The sequence below is a fragment of the Ranitomeya variabilis genome, chromosome 3 (genome assembly GCF_051348905.1).
Source record: "Ranitomeya variabilis isolate aRanVar5 chromosome 3, aRanVar5.hap1, whole genome shotgun sequence".
Lineage (NCBI taxonomy): Eukaryota > Metazoa > Chordata > Amphibia > Anura > Dendrobatidae > Ranitomeya > Ranitomeya variabilis.
This window is the reverse complement of record NC_135234.1, coordinates 423,307,654-423,327,876: the sequence shown is the minus strand read 5'-3', so window position 1 is coordinate 423,327,876 and position 20,223 is coordinate 423,307,654. Positions and strand designations below refer to the sequence as shown.

The 20,223-nt window shown below is 45.1% G+C and overlaps 1 protein-coding gene across 1 annotated transcript in view; it reads left to right on the top strand.

The window, feature by feature from the left end:
- The window catches only part of LOC143816234 (multidrug and toxin extrusion protein 2-like), a 184,662-nt gene that overhangs the window by 103,700 nt on the left and 60,739 nt on the right, over positions 1 to 20,223 (top strand). The window contains exons 11-12 of the mRNA XM_077296370.1: positions 12,819 to 12,927; positions 16,623 to 16,698. Of these exons, the coding sequence (XP_077152485.1) occupies positions 12,819 to 12,927; positions 16,623 to 16,698 (185 nt within the window). The remainder of the gene's footprint in view (positions 1 to 12,818; positions 12,928 to 16,622; positions 16,699 to 20,223) is intronic.

The window sequence follows — 20,223 nt, the reverse complement described above, 5'->3', positions numbered from 1 at the left end:
TTCCACTAGAAAACTCATCTCTTTCAACCCCTTCCCGACCTGTGACACAGCGTATGCGTCATGAAAGTCGGTGCCAATCCGACCTGTGACTCATATGCTGTGTCACAGAATGATCGCGTCCCTGCACGTCGGGTGAAAGGGTTAACTGTAATTTCACCCGACCTACAGGAACAGGGGGAGTGGTACTTCAGCCCAGGGGGAGTGGCTTCGTTCCCTCCCGTGGCTACGATCGCTCTGATTGGCTGTTGAAAGTGAAACAGTCAATCAGAGCAATCGCTATATTTCACCAATAAAAATTGGTGAACTATTACAATCCAGCCATGGCTAAAAACCCTCATCTGCCCTCGCCACCGATCTCCTCCCCAGATCTCCGTCCTGTTCTGTACTGTGCTCCGCTCTCCTCCATCCTCCTGTCCGCTCCCCCCGTGCTCCGATCCCACCCCCCCATACTTACCGAGCTCCAGTGTCCCTCCTGGTGTCCGTCTGCCTTCTCCATGGGCGCCGCCATCTTCCAAAAATTGCACAACGACTTTGGGGTTCTAATTTCTCCTGTTAACCTTGAGTAAATAAAAAATGGGGGCTAAAAATTATTTTTGTGGGAAAAATGATTTTTTATTTTCACGGCTCTGCGTTATAAAATTCTGTGAAGCACTTGGGGGTTCAAAGTGATCACCACACATCTAGATAAGTTCCTTGGGGAGTCTAGTTTCCAAAATGGGGTCACTTGTGGGGGGTTTCTACTGTTTAGGCACATAAGGGGCTCTGCAAATGTAACATGACGCCCGCAGACTATTCCATCAAAGTCTGTATTCCAAAACGTCACTACTTCCCTTCCGAGCCCCGACGTGTGCCCAAGCAGTGGTTCCCCCCCACATATGGGGTATCAGCGTACTCAGGACAAACTGGACAACAACTTTTGGGGTCCAATTTCTTCTGTTACCCTTGTGAAAAAATTGCGGGCTAAAAAATAATTTTTGAGGAAAGAAAAGTGATTTTTATATTTGCACGGCTCTGCATTATAAACTTCTGTGAAGCACTTGGGGGTTTAAAGTGGTCACCACTCATCTAGATTAGTTCCTTGGGAGGTCTAGTTTCCAAAATGGGGTCACTTGTGGGGGAGCTCCAATGTTTAGGCACACAGGGGCTCTCCAAACGCGACATGGTGTCCGCTAACGATTGGAGCTAATTTTTCATTCAAATGTCAAATGGCGCTCCTTCCCTTCCGAGCCTTGCCGTGTGCACAAACATTGGTTTACCCCCACATATAGGGCATCGGCGTACTCAGGACAAATTGTATAATAACGTTTGGGGTTCTCCTTTTACCCTTGGGAAAATAAAAAAATTGTTGCTAAAAGATCATTTTTGTGACTGAAAAGTTAAATGTTCATATTTTCCTTCCATGTTACTTCTGCTGCTGTGAAGCACCTGAAGGGTTAATATGCTGTGAAGCACCTGAAGGGTTAATAAACTTCTTGAATGTGGTTTTGAGTACCTTGAGGGGTGCAGTTTTTAGAATGGTGTCACTTTTGGGTATTTTCAGCCATATAGACCCCTCAAACTGACTTCAAATGTGAGGTGGTCCCTAAAAAAAGTAGTTTTGTAAATTTTGTTGTCAAAATGAGAAATTAACCCTTATAATTTCCTAACAAAAAAATGTTGTTTCCAAAATTGTGCTGATATAAAGTAGACATGTGGGTAATGTTATTTATTAACTATTTTGTGTCACATGACTCTCTTGTTTAACAGAATAAAAATTCAAAATTTGAAAATTGCGAAATATTCAAAATTTTAGCCAAATTTCCATTTTTTTTCACAAATAAACGCAAAAATTATCGACCTAAATTTACCACTAACATGAAGCCCAATATGTCACGAAAAAACAATCTCAGAATCGCTAGGATCCGTTGAAGCGTTCCTGAGTTATTATCTCATAAAGGGACACTGGTCAGAATTGCAAAAAATGGCCAGGTCATTAAGGTCAAAATAGGCTGGGTCATGAAAGGGTTAACAACCTCAAAGAAACTCCATATGCACATATGCTAAGATTTTTAAATGTGATATTTGGCTGTATGTATCGATTGGTGGGTCATTAGAGAAGTAGCAGAGACCCATGTTGCTTCTGTAGAGCCTAGTTAGCATTGCTATCATGCTCCTGTTGCATATATATATATATGACACAATCGTATTCCTTTATTAGTCAAACTGACTTGATTTTAAAGCTGAAGAATGTACTATACCACACAGTGTATGTTTTTTGTTTTACAGAGAAACGTTTTGGCAAATACATGTAACTGTACAGACTTACAGTTAGATTCCCTTTAAAGCATCCCACCAGATGTGTGCCACAAATGAACGTGTCAGCAGGATTTCACCCACCCAACCTATTTATATGTGCATGTAGCTTTTTCAAGTCCATAAATCCAAAGAAAACAAGGTATCCAGCTCGACTAACTGTGAAATGGCTTCGCATTTCAGGTCATCTGCCACCTTATTAATGAATAAACATCATCAACAAGGGTGCCAGATTACCTGAAATGAGTAGATGTCACATGTCATGTAAGCTGTACCGCTGAAGTCTTGGTTTATCTTACACTAAGCACTTGGTGAATATAAGCCATTTCACAGTTCGTCGAGCTGGATCCCTCTTTTTCTTTGGATTACTTCACACTCTGAGCCAGGCAACATTATCTGTCCTCCAGGCAGCATTATCCGGCCTCCGAATGAACCTTAGATGTCTCCTACTGTGAGCTGGATTTAACATTCTTTATCCACAAGTCCATGTATACCTATAGATGGCCAGTCTGTTCCTCCCTTAAGGTACCGTTACACTAAACGACTTACCAACGATCACGACCAGCGATACGACCTGGCCGTGATCGTTGGTAAGTCGTTGTGTGGTCGCTGGGGAGCTGTCACACAGACAGCTCTCTCCAGCGACCAACGATCAGGGGAACGACTTCGGCATCGTTGAAACTGTCTTCAACGATGCCGAAGTCCCCCTGCAGCACCCGGGTAACCGGGGTCAACATCGGGTTACTAAGCGCAGGGCCGCGCTTAGTAACCCGATATTTACCCTGGTTACCATTGTAAAAGTAAAAAAAAAAAAAAAAAACTTACTCACATTCTGATGTCTGTCACGTCCCCCGCCAGCGTCCACAGGGTTAAAACTGCATGTGTCAGCGCCGGCAGTAACAGCGGTGACGTCACCGCTGTGCTCTGCTTTACGGCTGGTACTGACACAGTCAGTGCAGGGAAGCTCTCGGCAGCAGCGCGTGCATTAGCAGCGCTCCTGCCGAAAGCAGTTTTAACCCTGTGGACGCCGGGGGACGTGACACATCAGAATGTGAGTATGTACTGTTTTTTTTTTTTTTAACTTTTACAATGGTAACCAGGGTAAATATCGGGTTACTAAGCGCGGCCCTGCGCTTAGTAACCCGATATTTACCCTGGTTACAAGTGAACACATCGCTGGATCGGCGTCACACACACCGATCCAGCGATGACAGCGGGTGATCAGCGACCAAAAAATGGTCCTGATTATTCCCCAACGACCAACGATCTCCCAGCAGGGGCCTGATCGTTGGTCACTGTCACACATAACGAGATCGTTAGCGGGATCGTTGCTACGTCACCAAAAGCGTGACGTTGCAACGATATCGTTAATGATATCGTTATGTGTGACTCAGCCTTTACTGGGAAATCAGCATTAGAATTGATGTGCAAATGAGGCTGAAGGACTATGGTAGATCTGAAGCCTTTGTCACTCCATCTCTATTTCCTTTAAAGAGCTGCCTCCTCCTGTTTGACTGAGGGCTCTCTTGCCTGACGTCACACAGAATAGAGGTCTTAAGGTACCTTCACACTAAACGATATCGCTAGCGATCCGTGACGTTGCAGCGTCCTAGCTAGCGATATCGTTGAGTGTGACACGCAGCAGCGATCAGGATCCTGCTGTGAGATCGCTGGTCGTTGGTTAAAGTTCAGAACTTTATTTGGTCGTCAGATCGGCGTGTATCGTTGTGTTTGACAGCAAAAGCAACGATACCAGCGATGTTTTACAATGGTAACCAGGGTAAATATCGGGTTACTAAGCGCAGGGCCGCGCTTAGTAACCCGATGTTTACCCTGGTTACCAGTGTAAAATGTAAAAAAACAAACAGTACATACTCACCTTCGCGTCCCCCGCCGTCCGCTTCCTGCACTGACTGAGCGGCGGTCGTAAAGTGAAAGCACAGCACAGCGGTGACGTCACTCTGCTGTTAGGGCCGGCACTCAGTCAGTGCGGGAAGCGGACGCCGGGGGACGCGAAGGTGAGTATGTACTGTTTGTTTTTTTACATTTTACACTGGTAACCAGGGTAAACATCGGGTTACTAAGCGCGGCCCTGCGCTTAGCAACCCGATGTTTACCCTGGTTACCCGGGGACCTCGGCATCGTTGGTCGCTGGAGAGCGGTCTGTGTGACAGCTCTCCAGCGACCACACAGCGACGCTGCAGCGATCGGCATCGTTGTCTGTATCGCTGCAGCGTCGCTTAGTGTGAAGCTACCTTAAGTGTAGCTGGAGTGGCTGAAGCTTTAGATCTACCATAGTCCTTCAGCCTAATTTGCATAACCATTGTAATGCTGATTTCTCCATAACTGAGGAACGGACTGGACATGTAAAGGTATTGTTGGAATTATCTTTAAAGAACTACATGCACATGTAATTAGTTTAAGGTATGAAATCCTGCTGAAAGATTCCATTTAAAGTACCTTCCAAACTTAAAGGGAATCTGTCACCTCATTTTTCGCACATAAGCTGCGGCCACCGCCATTAGGGGCTTATCTACAGCATTCTGTAATGCTGTAGATAAGCCCCCGATGTAACCTGAAAAACAAGTTAGATTATACTCACCCGGGGGGGCAGTCCAGTCCGATGGGTGTCGCAGGTTTGGCGCTTCCCATCTTCATGCGATGACGTCCTTGCATGAAGATGGAGGCGCCGGACCCGGACCTTCAACGCCCATAGGACCCAGACTGTACCGGACCGACCATGGGTGAGCAAAATCAAACTTGTTTTTCTTATCTTTCAGAATACATCGGGGGCTTTTTTACAGCATTACAGAATGCTGTAGATAAGCCCCTAATGGCGGTGACCGCAGCTTATATGCGAAAAATGAGGTGACAGATTCCCTTTAACATGGAATATTATAATAATGTACGGTCACAAATTCTTTCAAATTTGAATACAATCAATAATGTATTTTCTCCTTTGCCTCATTGGGGGACACAGACCGTGGGTGTATGCTGCTGCCACCAGGAGGCTGACACTAAGTGATACAAAGAAAGTTAGCTCCTCCCCTGCAGTATACACCCTCCTGCTGACTCTCAGCTAGCCAGTTCTTGCTTAAGGCCCCGTCACACTTAGCGATGCTGCAGCGATACAGACAACGATGCCGATCGCTGCAGCGTCGCTGTTTAGTCGCTGTGTGGTCGCTGGGGAGCTGTCACACAGACCGCTCTCCAGCGACCAACGATGCCGAGGTCCCCGGGTAACCAGGGTAAACATCGGGTTGCTAAGCGCAGGGCCGCGCTTAGTAACCCGATGTTTACCCTGGTTACCAGTGTAAAATGTAAAAAAACAAACCGTACATACTCACCTTCGCGTCCCCCGGCGTCCGCTTCCTGCACTGACTGAGCGCCGGCCCTAACAGCAGAGCGGTGACGTCACCGCTGTGCTGTGCTTTCACTTTACGGCCGGCAGTCAGTCAGTGCGGGAAGCGGACGGCAAGGGACCTGACGCACACCGGAATGTGAGTATGTAGTGTTTTTTTTTTTTTACATTTACGATGGTAACCAGGGTAAACATCGGGTTACTAAGCGCGGCCCTGCGCTTAGTAACCCGATGTTTACCCTGGTTACCAGTGAAGACATCGCTGAATCCGTGTCACACACACCGATTCAGCGATGTCAGCGGGACCTCAACGATCAAAAAAAGGTCCAGGCCATTCCGACACGACCAGCGATCTCACAGCAGGGGCCTGGTCGCTGGTACGTGTCAAACATAGCGAGATCGCTACTGAGATCGCTGTTGCGTCACAAAACTTGTGACTCAGCAGCGATCTCGCTAGCGACCTCGCTTAGTGTGACGGGGGCTTTAGTGTCCGTAGGAGGCACACGGACTGGTCTGCTATTCAGACCCAAAAACTCTTTTTACCTTTACAACAGTCGAATGGGGCGACGGATTCTTTCATGTTCCGATCTCCCCAAACCAACAACAGGCAAGCACGGGAGTGTTACCTCTCCGTATCCTCTCCTGCGACGTGGGAAGCCACTGCCTGAGCTGATTCTAGGGGCGACGGGCCCCTTCAAGGGCACCGATCTCCCCCCTCCCTTATCAGACGAGCACTGGAGTGTCACCTCCAGTATCCTCTTCTGCAGCCAGGCCTATTGCCGGACATTCAGCCCTGCCCACCAGGTTTTACCCTCGGCTGTTCAGAGGCACATTCCAGCGTGGCGTCCGAGCAGCCCCCACTGCACCACCACTATTAAAGCGGATGGTACAAGGAGGCGGACGGTTCCTCTCCACCTCCCTGCTAAAGGGACGATGGATTGAGGGTTTTTTCTTTGTCCCTGCACCGTCCAAACAGCAGCAACAGCACAGGATCTTTTTCTACCTTGTGAACAAAGCTGCATACTGGGGTAAGTGCCGGGACTCGAGCGGTTGGAGGGCTCTGCGCAACCGGCGTTTTTTTTCCCTCGTTCGGCGCCGGCTGGCTTAAAAAATTTAGCCCCCGGCTTCGGGTTTGTGTAGGCCGCAACCCGGAACTCCGCCCATACTAGGCTGCGCTTCAGGCTCTGCCCCTCTTTCCAGGCGCCTCTCATTCTGGACGAGAACTCTATTCTTGGCAGCCATCTTCATCCTCCTGCCACTTCCAGACACGAGCTCATCCGGAAGTGGCTGCTGCATCGCATTGGCGGTACTGAGCGCTGAAGACAGCGCTATTCCAGACAGGGGACTCAGAATCTCGGTAAGGAGAATCCTCCCTCCGCACCCCTCCCCCGCACCCACCCCGGCAGCATAAAGGGACTAGCGTTTCCTGTTTTTAACCCTTAAGACCTGCAATCTCTGGTTGTCCATCAAGCTCTGGTCTTAAAGGCACGGGTCTTAACCCCTTCAAGTCGCGGCCCTTTTTCGTTTTTGCGTTTTCGTTTTTCACTCCCCTCCTTCCCAGAGCCGTAACTTTTTTATTTTTCCGTCAATATGGCCATGTGAGGGCTTATTTTTTGCGGGACGAGTTGTACTTTTGAACGACACCATTGGTTTTACCATGTCTTTTACTAGAAAACGGGAAAAAAATTCCAAGTGCGGTGAAATTGCAAAAAAAGTGCAATCCCACACTTGTTTTTTGCTTGGCTTTTTTGCTAGGTTCACTAAATGCTAAAACTGACCTGCCATTGTGATTCTCTAGGTCATTACGAGTTCATAGACACCTAACATGTCTAGGTTATTTTTTATCCAAGTGGTGAAAAAAAATTCCAAACTTTGCTTAAAAAAAAAAAAAAAAGTGCCATTTTCCGATACCCGAAGCGTCTCCATTTTTCGTGATCTGGGGTCGGGTGAGGACTTATTTTTTGCGTGCCGAGCTGACATTTTTAATAATATCACTTTTGTGCAGATACGTTCTTTTGATCGCCCGTTATTGCATTTTAATGCAATATCGCGGCGACCAAAAAAACGTAATTCTGGCGTTTTGAATTTTTTTCTCGCTACGCTGTTTAGCGATCAGGTTAATGCTTTTTTTTATTGATAGATCGGGCGATTCTGAACGCGGCGATACCAAATACGTGTAGGTTTTATTTTTTTTTTATTGTTTTATTTAGGATTGGGCGAAAGGGGGGTGATTTAAACTTTTATGTTTTTTACGTTTTTTTCATATTTTTAAAAACATTTTTTTTTTACCTGTGCCATGCTTCAATAGCCTCCATGGGAGGCTACAAGCTGGCACAACTCGATTGGCTCAGCTACATAGCAGCGATCATCAGATCGCTGCTATGTAGCTGACATGCAGGTGTGCTGTGAGCGCCGACCACAGGGCGGCGCTCACAGCAGGCCGGCATCAGTAACCATAGAGGTCTCAAAGACCTCTATGGTTACTGTCCTGACACATCGCCGACCCCCGATCATGTGACAGGGGTCGGCGATGACGTCATTTCTGGCCGCCCGACCGGAAGCTTTAGTTAAATGCCGCTGTCTGCGTTTGACAGCGGCATTTAACAGGTTAATAGCGGCGGGTGAATAGCGATTTCACCCGCCGCTATTGCGCTCACATGTCAGCTGTACAAAACAGCTGACATGTCGCGACTTTGATGTGGGCTCAGCGCCGGAGCCCACATCAAAGGGGGAGACACGGCATGCGCAGTACATGTACGGCGCATGTCGTGAAGGGGTTAAGGGTACATGACCGCATTCCCTGGTCTAGACGCATGCCCAGTAGTCGCTGGGCTTATAGGTACATGTCCAGCTTTCCCTGGCTTTTTAAAAACACATGACCAGCATTCCCTGGTCTTAAAGGTTCCCTAGTTTAAAAGGGGCACATGACCATCATTCTCTGCTCTTTAAGACATGACCAGCCAGAAGCCGGTCACCTCTTCCCAGAGTACCTAGTTCCCCTCAAGGGGCTTCACCTCTGGCGTAATCCTTGAAAAATGCCCTGGTCTTAAAGGCACATGACCAGTATGCCCTGGTCTTAAAGGGACATGACCAGTATGCCCTGGTCTTAAAGGCACGTGACCAGTATGCCCTGGTCTTAAAGGCACGTGACCAGTATGTCCTAGTCTTAGAGGCACATGACCAGTAGGCCCTGGTTCTTAAAGGCACATGACCAGTAGGCCCTGGTTCTTAAAGGCACATGACCAGTATGCCCTGATCTTAAAGGCACATGAACAGTATGCCCTCATCCTAAAGGCACAAGACCAGTATTCCCTGGTCTTAAAGGCGCACGACCAGTATTCCCTAGTCTTAAAGGCGCATGACCAGTATTCACTGGTCTTAAGGGCACATGATCAATCCAAAGCTGGTCACCCTAACTGAGCTCTGGAGCCCTCCGCTGCTGGTCCCAGTTTATCCCTGAGTACCTAGTCCCCCTCAGTGGACTTTGTCACTAACCACAACCCATGGTTTCTCTGACCAAGAGATTGAATCCCTCCGTGAACCCTCCATGGCTCGGAGTGCTCGCAGGACCGATATACATGGTCCCTCTCCTACATGGGAACCGTCGGCTAGCAGGGGCCGCAAGTCTTCTAGAAAAAACGTACAGGCATCTAGAAAACGGTAGTTTCATTTCCTGATCCCTACCCTATGATTTACTGAGAACAACTCTCTGAATATGGATCGGATATTGCCTTGGATTGCCAGAGCTTCAGAAAAAGAGGGACTCGCCTTTTTATATCATCAACAAATTGACGAGTGATTCACTGGACAGAAGCCTCTACGCGGGATGCCATACCTGGTCTGATTTTTAAGGGCGACGGGTCCTTTAAAGGGCACCGATTACCCCCCCACACCATCAACAGACGAGCACATGCAGTGTCGCCTCCATGTATCCTCTTCTGCATCCAGGCCTAACGCCAGACAACCTGCTCTGTCCACCTGGGGACCTCAACTCTAGGGATGTACAGAGGCACCCCTTCTTGGCGTCCGAGCACCCCCCTTTGTATCACCACTATTTAGCGGATGATGCAAGAAAGCGGACGATTCCTCTCCACTTCCCTGCTAAGAGGATGGTGGATCGAGGGTTCCTAATTTTCTACTCTGCACGATGATGGCAAGAGACGGTTTTTTCCTGACCTGCAGGATGCAGCCCTGCATTCTGCCACTTGGCAGACTAACCGGGTAGAATTTATTGTGGTATACCTACCAGTATCCCTGCGCGATGTATCATCAATTTAAAATACCACAAACGGTCGGATAGCAAATCTGGTTCGTTCTGTCTTGTGCCTTCGGGTTCAGCGCTCTACCCTTCCTTAGCCGCCACATGGGTTGCTTGACCAATGGTCTCCTGGTCAGAGACCTTAACTACTTCGATTCACACAAGTAACCTTTCCTCAAAGACAGTAGTGCTGGCCAATCAAATCTTCTGAGCAGGAGACTAACAAGGGATCGTATTTTTTCTACAGACCCAACCAGCAGTGGAGCGTTGTCCAGGACGGTCTAGATCTATGGGATCTTGGTTCCAAAAAGGAGGAATAAAAAGTAAGACCATTCCTGGACCTCAAACTTCTAACAACCTTTGACAAGGTCTTCCTTTTTCGAATGGAGTTCCTCCGCTCAGCCATTACTTCAACAGAAAAAGGTGGAGTTTCTGGCATCCATCGACATTCGGAATTCTTACCCTCACATTCCTATTTTTCCCCTCTACAATAATCCCTTCGCCTTTCCATTCGCGAACAGCATTTTCAGGCCATGACCTTGCCCTTCGGCCTGGCTACCGCACCAGAGTGGTTGCAAGGGTCATGGCGGTTGCCATGTGCCTCTTGCACCCTAGAAGCATGGTCGTCCTGCCCTATTTGGTCGACTTTCTAGCTGCTCTTCCAGGACTACGCTGAGTCGTCTATATCACTTGTGATACCCTCTCACTTGGGCTAGCAGCTAAACTTAGACAACTTTTCCTCATTCCCAGCTCAGCAGATCCTTTTTGAGGATGATCCTGCACAAGAAGGATGGTAATTCTCTCTCGAGTCAAGGTAGTGGCCCTTCAACAGGGAGCTCATGCATTTGATCACTCATTCCCTCGGTTCATTCGATTCGCTAGGAGGGTTCTGAGGAAAAAGCCGACAATGGATGCAGTTTCTTTCACTCCGCTCGTTTTCAGCAAGTCAGTCAGGCTTTCAAAGGGTAGTCTTTGAGCTCCTTCCTCATCCAGAGCCTTCTCCTGGTCCAATGGTTGTTAGGGAATACCAATGCCAGTCTTCTTCTCCCGATCATTGCTCTGGGGACCCAAACGGTACGGCTAATCCTACAGCCGGTCAACTGCCTTCAGGCAGGTCAACCATCCGTCTTCAATTGGATAATGCCATGGCTGTGCCATACGTCAATCATCAAGCAGGTACCCACAGTCAAGCGCCATGGCCGAGGTACCTCGCACTCTCTGATGGGCCGAGGTACCTCGCACTCTCTGATCGGCCGAGATCTATCATTCGGTGATCTCAGCAGTACATATCCCTGGAGTAGAACACTGGGCGGCAGACATATTCAGCCGTCAGAGTTTCTCCTCAAGTGAGTGGGAACTTCACTTGGAAGTCTTCCATCAGATCTGCCTTCACTGGAGTACTCCAGATGTAGGTCGGATGGTGTCTAAACTGAACACCAATGTACTCCAGTTCATGGTTCGGCCTCGAGATCTAAGACCATCGCAGTGCATGCTCTGTTTTTCCATGGTACCAATTTCCATAACCCCTCTTCCACTACTTCCGAGATCTTTTTGGAAGCAGGAAGGGCCCCAGTGATCCTGGGAGACCCGCACTGACCATGTCAGGTTTTTCTCGCTTGCTGTACTAGTAATTTTCCATCTTATTACGACAAAACTACAAATATGGACTTTATCGCAGGGAGTCTTCACCTGTAGTTCTTCCCTACCGCGTACCGTTAGATCTGTGGGACCTTAATGGTCCTGGGGATCTTACAGTAGGCTCCTTTTTTGATCCGGCAGTCTTTACTATCAGGGAAGGTTGCTCCCCTTTTTTCTCTACGTTCTTGTCATCCTGATGAGTCTTCAGAGCTTGCCGCTCTGTTCTTTCAGACTTTTTTCCTTATTACCATCAAGGCAAGGTTGCCCTCAGGCCATCCCCTTCTATCGTTACCAAGGTGGTATTGTATTCCCACTGTTGCAGGGGCATCATCCTTCTCTCATCTCTTTCGGCTCCAGTCCACAAAACGGTATGGGTTCTCCATAATCTGGAAGAAGTGAGTGCTCCGAGTGGGTACGTATCGAGGGCGGCGTCCTTCTGAAGGTTGGACACTTTACTTGGGCTTCCCGATGGTAAGAAGTAGGCTTCCTGACGGTCACAGGAAGGGTTTAGCCATTTCATCAGCCATGTTAGCCTGGTGGATTCTTTTCACCATCCAGGAGTCCTTCCGTGCTAGATGTCAGCCTATCTCCCTGTCTGAGGGCTTTAGGCTCCAGACGTCGGCAAGCACGGCCGCAAGCTTGCGAATTCCTCCAGTCCGCATTCATTCTTGAAGCACTATAATTCCCACACTTCCACAGATGTGAGTCTGGGCAGGCGGACTCTGCAGGCCGCGGTGGCGCACTTGTAAGTAGCAGTTACACGGCCTGATCTTATGTTGTCCCCACCCAGGGACTGCTTTGGGACGTCCCACGGTCTGTGTCCCCCAATGAGGCGAAGGAGAAATAGGCATTTTTGTGTACTCACCGTAAAATCCTTTTCTCCGAGCCATTCATTGGGAGACACAGCTCCCTCCCTATTATTAGCTTGTGCTTGTTTTATAATTTGACATGCTATACTCTCATATATAATGTGACATGCTATACGCTCATATGTTGTTATTGATCTCCTACTGCTTTTGCACCGAACTGGTTAACTGAGAACCAGCAGGAGGGTGTATACTGCAGGGGAGGAGCTAACTTTCTTTGTATCACTTAGTGTCAGCCTCCTGGTGGCAGCAGCATACACCCGGGTCTGTGTCCCCCAATGAATGGCTCGGAGAAAAGGATTTTACGGTGAGTACACCAAAATCCCTATTTCACTATATAACTTTATTATATATAATTTTTTTAAATAATTTGAATTAAAAACAAAACTTTTATTCCACTCAGGTCTCTGTTGGATTCAGTGTGGCTGCGAGTGTGAGGATAGGGAACGCGTTAGGAGCAGGAGATGTGGAGCAAGCCAAAACATCTTGCAAAGTTTCCCTTTTGTGCATAGGTAAAATAAATATTTTTGACTACACTGCATTCCAAATTATTATGTAAATACTATTTTTCTCTGAATTTGCTAAATTGTTAATGAAAATGAGTCAGTATAGTGTTCAATCAAACTTTATTGGACAAACCTCCCAATGATAACAGTATTTTTTTCCAAGTTAAAATAAATGCAGAACGTGGTGTTCTAAATTATTATGCATAACAGAGTTTCCAAACATTTTATAGGTTGCAAACAACTGAAAATGGTCATTTGTTAAATTTGCTGCATTAGGAGGTCACATTTACTGAAATCAAAAGCTTTTTTCCATCAAAAACCTCTTAACAGGCCAAATTACATGTTAACATTGGACCCCTTCTTTGATATTACCTTAACAATTCTTGCATGTATTGAACTTGTGAAGTTTTTGATAGTTTCTGCTTGAATTTGCAGGATGTCAGAATAGCCTCTCAGACCTGCTGTTTTGATGTGAACTGCCTCCCTTCACATAGGTCATATGCTTATTATTCAAAGGTTTTCAATAGGGTTGAGGACAGGGGGGAACGGTGGCTACACCATAAGTTTCTCTCTTTTAGGGCTCATACTCACTTGCGCGAATTTCGGATGAGTCTCGCACGGCAATACCCGGCACTGCTGCCAGCACTAAGATCGGAGTGTGCAGCCGCACGCTCCGCTCCTTTGTGCCAGGTGCAGTGCCGGGTATTGCCATGCGAGACCCATCCGAGATTCGCGCAAGTGAGTATGAGCCCTCAGGCCAGTGTCACACTTGCATGTGCAATGCGAGAAACTCACGCGAGTCTCTTGCATCAATACCTTGCATTGCTGCCGGCGGTTCGGACCGGAGCGTTCAGCTGCATAGAAATACATGCAGCCGCACACTCCAGTCCCGGCAGCGCCAGGTTTTGATGTGAGAAACTCGCGCAAGTTTCTTGCATTGCACACACAAGTGTGACCCCGGCCTTATGCTCATAGCAGCCGATGACTCAGAGGTGTTTTTTTTTTCAGCATCAGATGCGTTGTCATGCATGATGATGATTTTGCTATACATGGCACAGTTTTTCTATTTGAACCATTGAATAATGTGCTCAGTCAGAAACGTCATATATGTTGACGAGGTCGTTTTCACACCTTCAGGGACCCTAAAGGGGCCTTTCAGCCCAAAACATGACTCTTCCACCTCTTTGCTGACGTCACAGTTTTGTTGGGCCATGGTAGCCATCTATATATATATATATATATATATATATATATATATATATATATATATATATATATATATATATATATATATATATATATATATATATATATATATATGGGTCATTCCATGTCAAGTGAACCAATGATTTTTACCACTATATTTTTAATTCTTTTGAGATTTTGTTATTTGGTAATAGTGTGTCAGAGAATGCAAAATGTGAAGAAAAAAAAATTCTAGATATTTTTTTTTTATTTTTTATTGATTTTCAAAGTTCGGAAAAAGTGCGAATTTCGGTGTTGCCTGCCTTTACATTTCTCCCCATAACTCAGGCTAGAAAAGAGATAGAGAAACCAAATAAACACCATTCTACTCAGAACTGTACAGGCTTTCACCAGATATGTCACAAGAGTATCTTTAATAATATTTTACCTATGCGAACGCAAGCGCAAAACTTTAAAACGCATTTCCGAAAAAAACTTTTAATTTAAACATTTCTAAAACTGCACATGTGCCCGTTATGCTCCTAGCCACTTCTGCACCAAAATACAAACTGGGATCGTGATGGGATCATATTTTAAAAAATAAAACTATTACAGTGTCAGTTCAAAAATCTTGATTTCAGGTCTGTTCAGCCTGTGGTCTAACAATGTGGGGTCTAGATTTACCAAATAATCCATGATTGTTAGATATTCCTGTATTATTTTATTATGTTAGAGCTTAGAAGCAGGAGAGGACAGAGGAGAAGCTTTGTTAGGGCTGAGGATGACCAGGGGTAGACGGTGACTGCAGAGCAGGTGACAGGCCGGCAGCTCGGGTCTCCACAGACCGTATTCACACCAAATCTTATCACCCAGGCAACTCCTCAAATGGAGGGAGAAAAATATTCTTAACATCCAGTTCATGTATTGTACAAACCAGGACTACGAAGAGGAGGAGAGTTTGTGAAAACATCAGTTACAGGAAGCAGAACCCATCACAGCGACTCAGCAATACCGGACTGTCATCCCATGTAGTGGAAATAAAGACAGTGACGTCCATGACGTGGTAGAAGGCGGCACAAGATCGGCAATGGATGACACAACTGGCTATGTGACCTGTGAATATGATCGGCGCTGGCGGCTACTGGACTCTCCAAAGATTGTGAAAATGTAGACGTAGAAGTGACTTTTCTGCACCGTCTGGTCCAGCGCCGTCCTATGTGTATCCAAGAAAATCAGACATTGTAAAAGTGAACAAAAATCAGATATAACTCAGGTGGAGCCGAGCACCATGACAGCCGCACATACTCTGACACAGAAGGAAACGACCATTGCTAGTGAGCGCTGATGGACAAGGTCACATTTCACCCACTAGAAGGGACACATTGATGATAGAAGGCCAGTGTAAAAACCTACTATTGTTTGATTAGTTCATATTTTATAGTACGAGGATTTAACTACTGGACTATTCTTCTTAAACACTTCATAAATGACATGTTTAGTGATAATAGTAGAAAAAAAATTGTTCCATGTATAAATAGGTGGTAAAAATATTGGTTCTTTTAATCTTGTTTTTACATATAATTAGGATCAGACTGTATTTAGAAAATCACACTTGAGGATATGATCACGTTTTTTCTTTTGGTTTGTTCAATGAATTCAGGTTGAAAATGCTGCGCAAGTTGTGTTATGATGATTAAGATGTATTTATTCTGGCACTTTGGTTTTTGTTTTTTGTGTTTCTTTATTGTTACATATAAATGTTGAATGCAATAAGTTGTAATTTGAAAAGAAAAAGGGAAGAAACTCACACAAACATAAAATCAGATGATTCAAGGCTTAAAAAAAAATACAAATTTGATAGGTCCCAAGTTGACTCCCTGTACAAATATAAACAAGGACACAAGTAACACACATGCATGTTTTCACAATTTTAAAACATACGTTTTTTTCAGAATTGCGCATCAAAATGTTTAATTTGATTTCACCAAAACAAAATATAAAGAAACATAGTCTTGTGACATATCAAATGAAAGCCGGTACCATTCTGAGAAAAATGATGCCTCTCCCACCTCTATATCTTAATTCTAGCCCGACATATGATAAAAAATGTAAAGCCATACCAGGCCAAAATCTGCACTTTTTTAAAACTTTAAAAATCTGTAAAAAATTAACTGATGAAGAAAAAAATTCTAAACTTTTCAGAACTTTATACAGATATATATACAGATATGCATATGTATTGTGTGTGTGTGTGTGTGAGACTGACATCTATACATATATATGTATGTATGCATATATTCTATGTGTACAAACCTATTCTATCTTTTCTATTCTAACCTGTCACACTGTGATTTTACTTAACGCGGCGCATGAATTACTGGCTTTCATTCTATCTTTTACCAAATGTTACTGACTTTTTCCGATTTTAAGAAAAATGCTCATGTTACCTATCACAATTACTATTCATTCAGATTTTTATAGATTTTTATATTAATGATTTACTTTTTTTCTTTTAGTGTTTTGTGCTGTCCTGACTAGTAGTTTGATTGCTGGGCTTAAAGATGTGATTGCATATATATTCACTACAGACAGGTTAGTAAATTAATATTTATACAATTAAATACTATCCTATTTTACAATGATTTTTGTAGGATACAGTGATTCCTTTATTATCTGTACATTTACAATGATTTTGAAAGATAAAATCTATCTGTCCCCCACCAAATAAAAAAGTAAATAAAAATAAAACACTGAAAAATGTAAGTTGCCTTACATCTAAGCCATTTTCTTATATGCTTGCTTTAAAAATTCCCTACCGCTCCCTAGCTACATTAACAGCTATTGTAGTTTTTGCCCCTGCTTCTTGTATGCTGATGATTCGTTTTAGTGTCCCAGTGCATGCTGGGATACTCAAACAAAAGGTCATCAGGGAGCAGAAGCTGCGGTGACTGCTGCAGCCCATGCCCCTTCCCTGTTTCATCAGTGATGCTCGTTTCAGGGGCTGGACCCCACAGTGTTTCTACCATGTGGTAGATGTCTCCCCCGCCAGTGCACGGTCTCCCCTGTTCCCCGCGCAATGTGGCAGCAGAGCAGTGTCAGAATACCCAGTGATGCTAGAGATTAGCACTGTGCCTGCAGGTGACATTACTGGTGTTTGCTGCGGGGTTATTTCTATTAATTTACGCTGACAACAGAACGGGCGATTCTGAACCGAGCGGGGGTGTATTGGGGGGTGAGACGTCGCACTGATGACGCTACATTTCAGGGAGGGGGCAGATGCTGCAGCCGTGACCGTAGCGAATTATTAAAGCAAGTACAGTACAGACCAAAAGTTTGGACACACCTCATTTAAAGATTTTTCTGTATTTTCATGACTATGAAAATTTTAAATTGACACTGAAGGCATCAAAACTATGAATTAACACATGTGGAATTATATACTTAGCAAAAAAGTGTGAAACAACTGAAAATATGTATTATATTCTAGGTTTTTCAAAGTAGCCGCCTTTGGCTTTGATGACTGCTTTGCACACTCTTGGCATTCTCTTGATGAGCTTCAAGAGGTTGTCACCGGGAATGGTCTTCCAACAATCTTGAAGGAGTTCCCAGAGATGCTTAGCACTTGTTGGCCCTTTTGCCTTCACTCTGCGGTCCAGCTCACCCCAAACCATCTCGATTGGGTTCAGGTCTGGTGACTGTGCAGGCCAGGTCATATGGCGTAGCACCCCATCACTCTCCTTCTTGGTCAAATACAGTAGCTCTTACACAGCCTGGAGGTATGTTTGGGGTCATTGACCTGTTGAAAAATAAATGATGGTCCAACTAAACGCAAACCGGATGGAATAGCATGCCGCTGCAAGAAGCTGTGGTAGCTATGCTGGTTCAGTATGCCTTCAATTTTGAATGAATCCCCAACAGTGTCACCAGCAAAGCACCCCCACACCATCACACCTCCTCCATGCTTCGCGGTGGGAACCAGGCTTGTAAAGTCCATCCGTTCACCTTTTCAGCGTCGCACAAAGACACGGTGTTTGGAACCAAAGATCTAAAATTTGGACTCCTCATCAGACCAAAGCACCGATTTCCACTGGTCTAATGTCCATTCCTTGTGTTCTTTAGCCCCAACAAGTCTCTTCTGCTTGTTGCCTGTCCTTACCATTGGTTTCCTAGCAGCTATTTTACCATGAAGGCCTGCTTCACAAAGTCTCCTCTTAACAGTTGTTGTAGATATGTGTCTGCTGCTAGAACTCTTTGTGGCATTGACCTGGTCTCTAATCTGAGCTGCTGTTAACCTGCGATTTCGGAGGCTGGTGACTCGGATAAACTTATCCTCAGAAGCCGAGGTGACTCTTGGTCTTCCTTTCCTGGGGCGGTCCTCATGTGAGCCAGTTTCTTTGTAGCGCTTGATGGTTTTTGCCACTGCACTTGGAACGCTTTCAAAGTTTTCCCAATTTTTCGGACTAACTGACCTTCATTTCTTAAAGTAATGATGGCCACTCATTTTTCTTTACTTAGCTGCTTTTTTCTTGCCATGATACAAATTCTAACAACCTATTCTGTAGGACTGTCAGCTGTGTACCAACCAGACTTCTGCACAACACAACTGATGGTCCCAACTCCATTTATAAGGCAAGAAATCCCACTTATTAAACCCGACAGGGCACACCTGTGAAGTGAAAACCATTCCCGGTGACTACCTCTTGAAGCTCATCAAGAGAATGCCAAGAGTGTGCAAAGCAGTCATCAAAGCAAAAGGTGGCTACTTTGAAGAACCTAGAATATAAGCATATTTTCAGTTGTTTCACACTTTTTTGTTAAGTATATAATTCCACACGTGTTAATTCATAGTTTTGATGCCTTCAGTGTGAATGTACAATTTTCATAGTCATGAAAATACAGAAAAATCTGTAAATGAGAAGGTGTGTCCAAACTTTTGCTCTGTACTGTATATTAGAAAATAACTTAGATTATGGTATCAAATAGAGAGTTAGGAGAACAATGACTTTGTCTTTGGAACACCCGTTTAAGTTAAGTGGGAAAGACTAAGGCAAAAACACTACAAAACTGCAACTAATAGGATGGCATCCTGGCGTATTAGGCTGCTATGCTATCACAATTTCCCTTTGTTCGAAATTCACCCAAAGGTGAGTGTAGCAGCCATTAGCTGTTATGTTATATGTTCATATTGCATAAGAATGGATTGTGAGACCTGATGCTGACATCACTGGAACTGCGTTAGTATTATCGGTCAGTATATGGTGTTTTTATTTTATAAGCGGGACCATTTAATTTAAAAGGAGGTTGCCCAGATAGTGGGCTACCCCTTTAATGCAACTGAGTTTCTTAGAACAGACTCACTAAAACATCACCACGTGCAGTTTCCTGTTGTCCTCCTTGCACTGAAAGCTGCAAATACTCATACCCGTTCAAAGTTCAAGACCTCCTTCTCTCCTCCACACTTATTCGCTCCTCACCCAACCGCCTCCAAGACTTCTCCAGAATATCCCCCATCCTCTGGAATTCTTTGCCCCAACCCATCCGACTATCAACCACATTCGGATCCTTCAGACGGAACCTGAAAACCCACCTCTTCAGGAAAGCCTACAGCCTGCACTGACCCCGCTGCCTCCTCATCACTACCACAGCTACAGCCTCACCAACACCGGAGCTCCTACAACCCTCGACCTACTGTCTCCTTCCCCACCATCCTGTAGAGTGTAAGCCCGCAAGGGCAGGGTCATCTCTCCTCTGTATCAGTCTGTCATTGATAGTTTGCTTACTGTAAGCAATATCTGTAATTTGTATGTAACCCCTTCTGATGTACAGCACCATGGAATCAGTGGTGCTATATAAATAAATAATAATAGTAAAAGTCTCTGACTGACTATTGTCCTTGGGGTGCCTGGCCGCAATTCCAGAGATTCTTGTTTTGTTAGAGTTAATTTGTGACCTTGGAGATGGTACATTCCCTTTGTGCATTCTGTTTACACAACCACAATAAAATAATTCATATAGTTCCAATAAAAAGTTTAGACCCATCTGTTAATGCCGTGATTTTCCTTGAACATATTGAAATGTGCACATTGTAGAGTCAGACTCAAGACAGCAAAACCATAA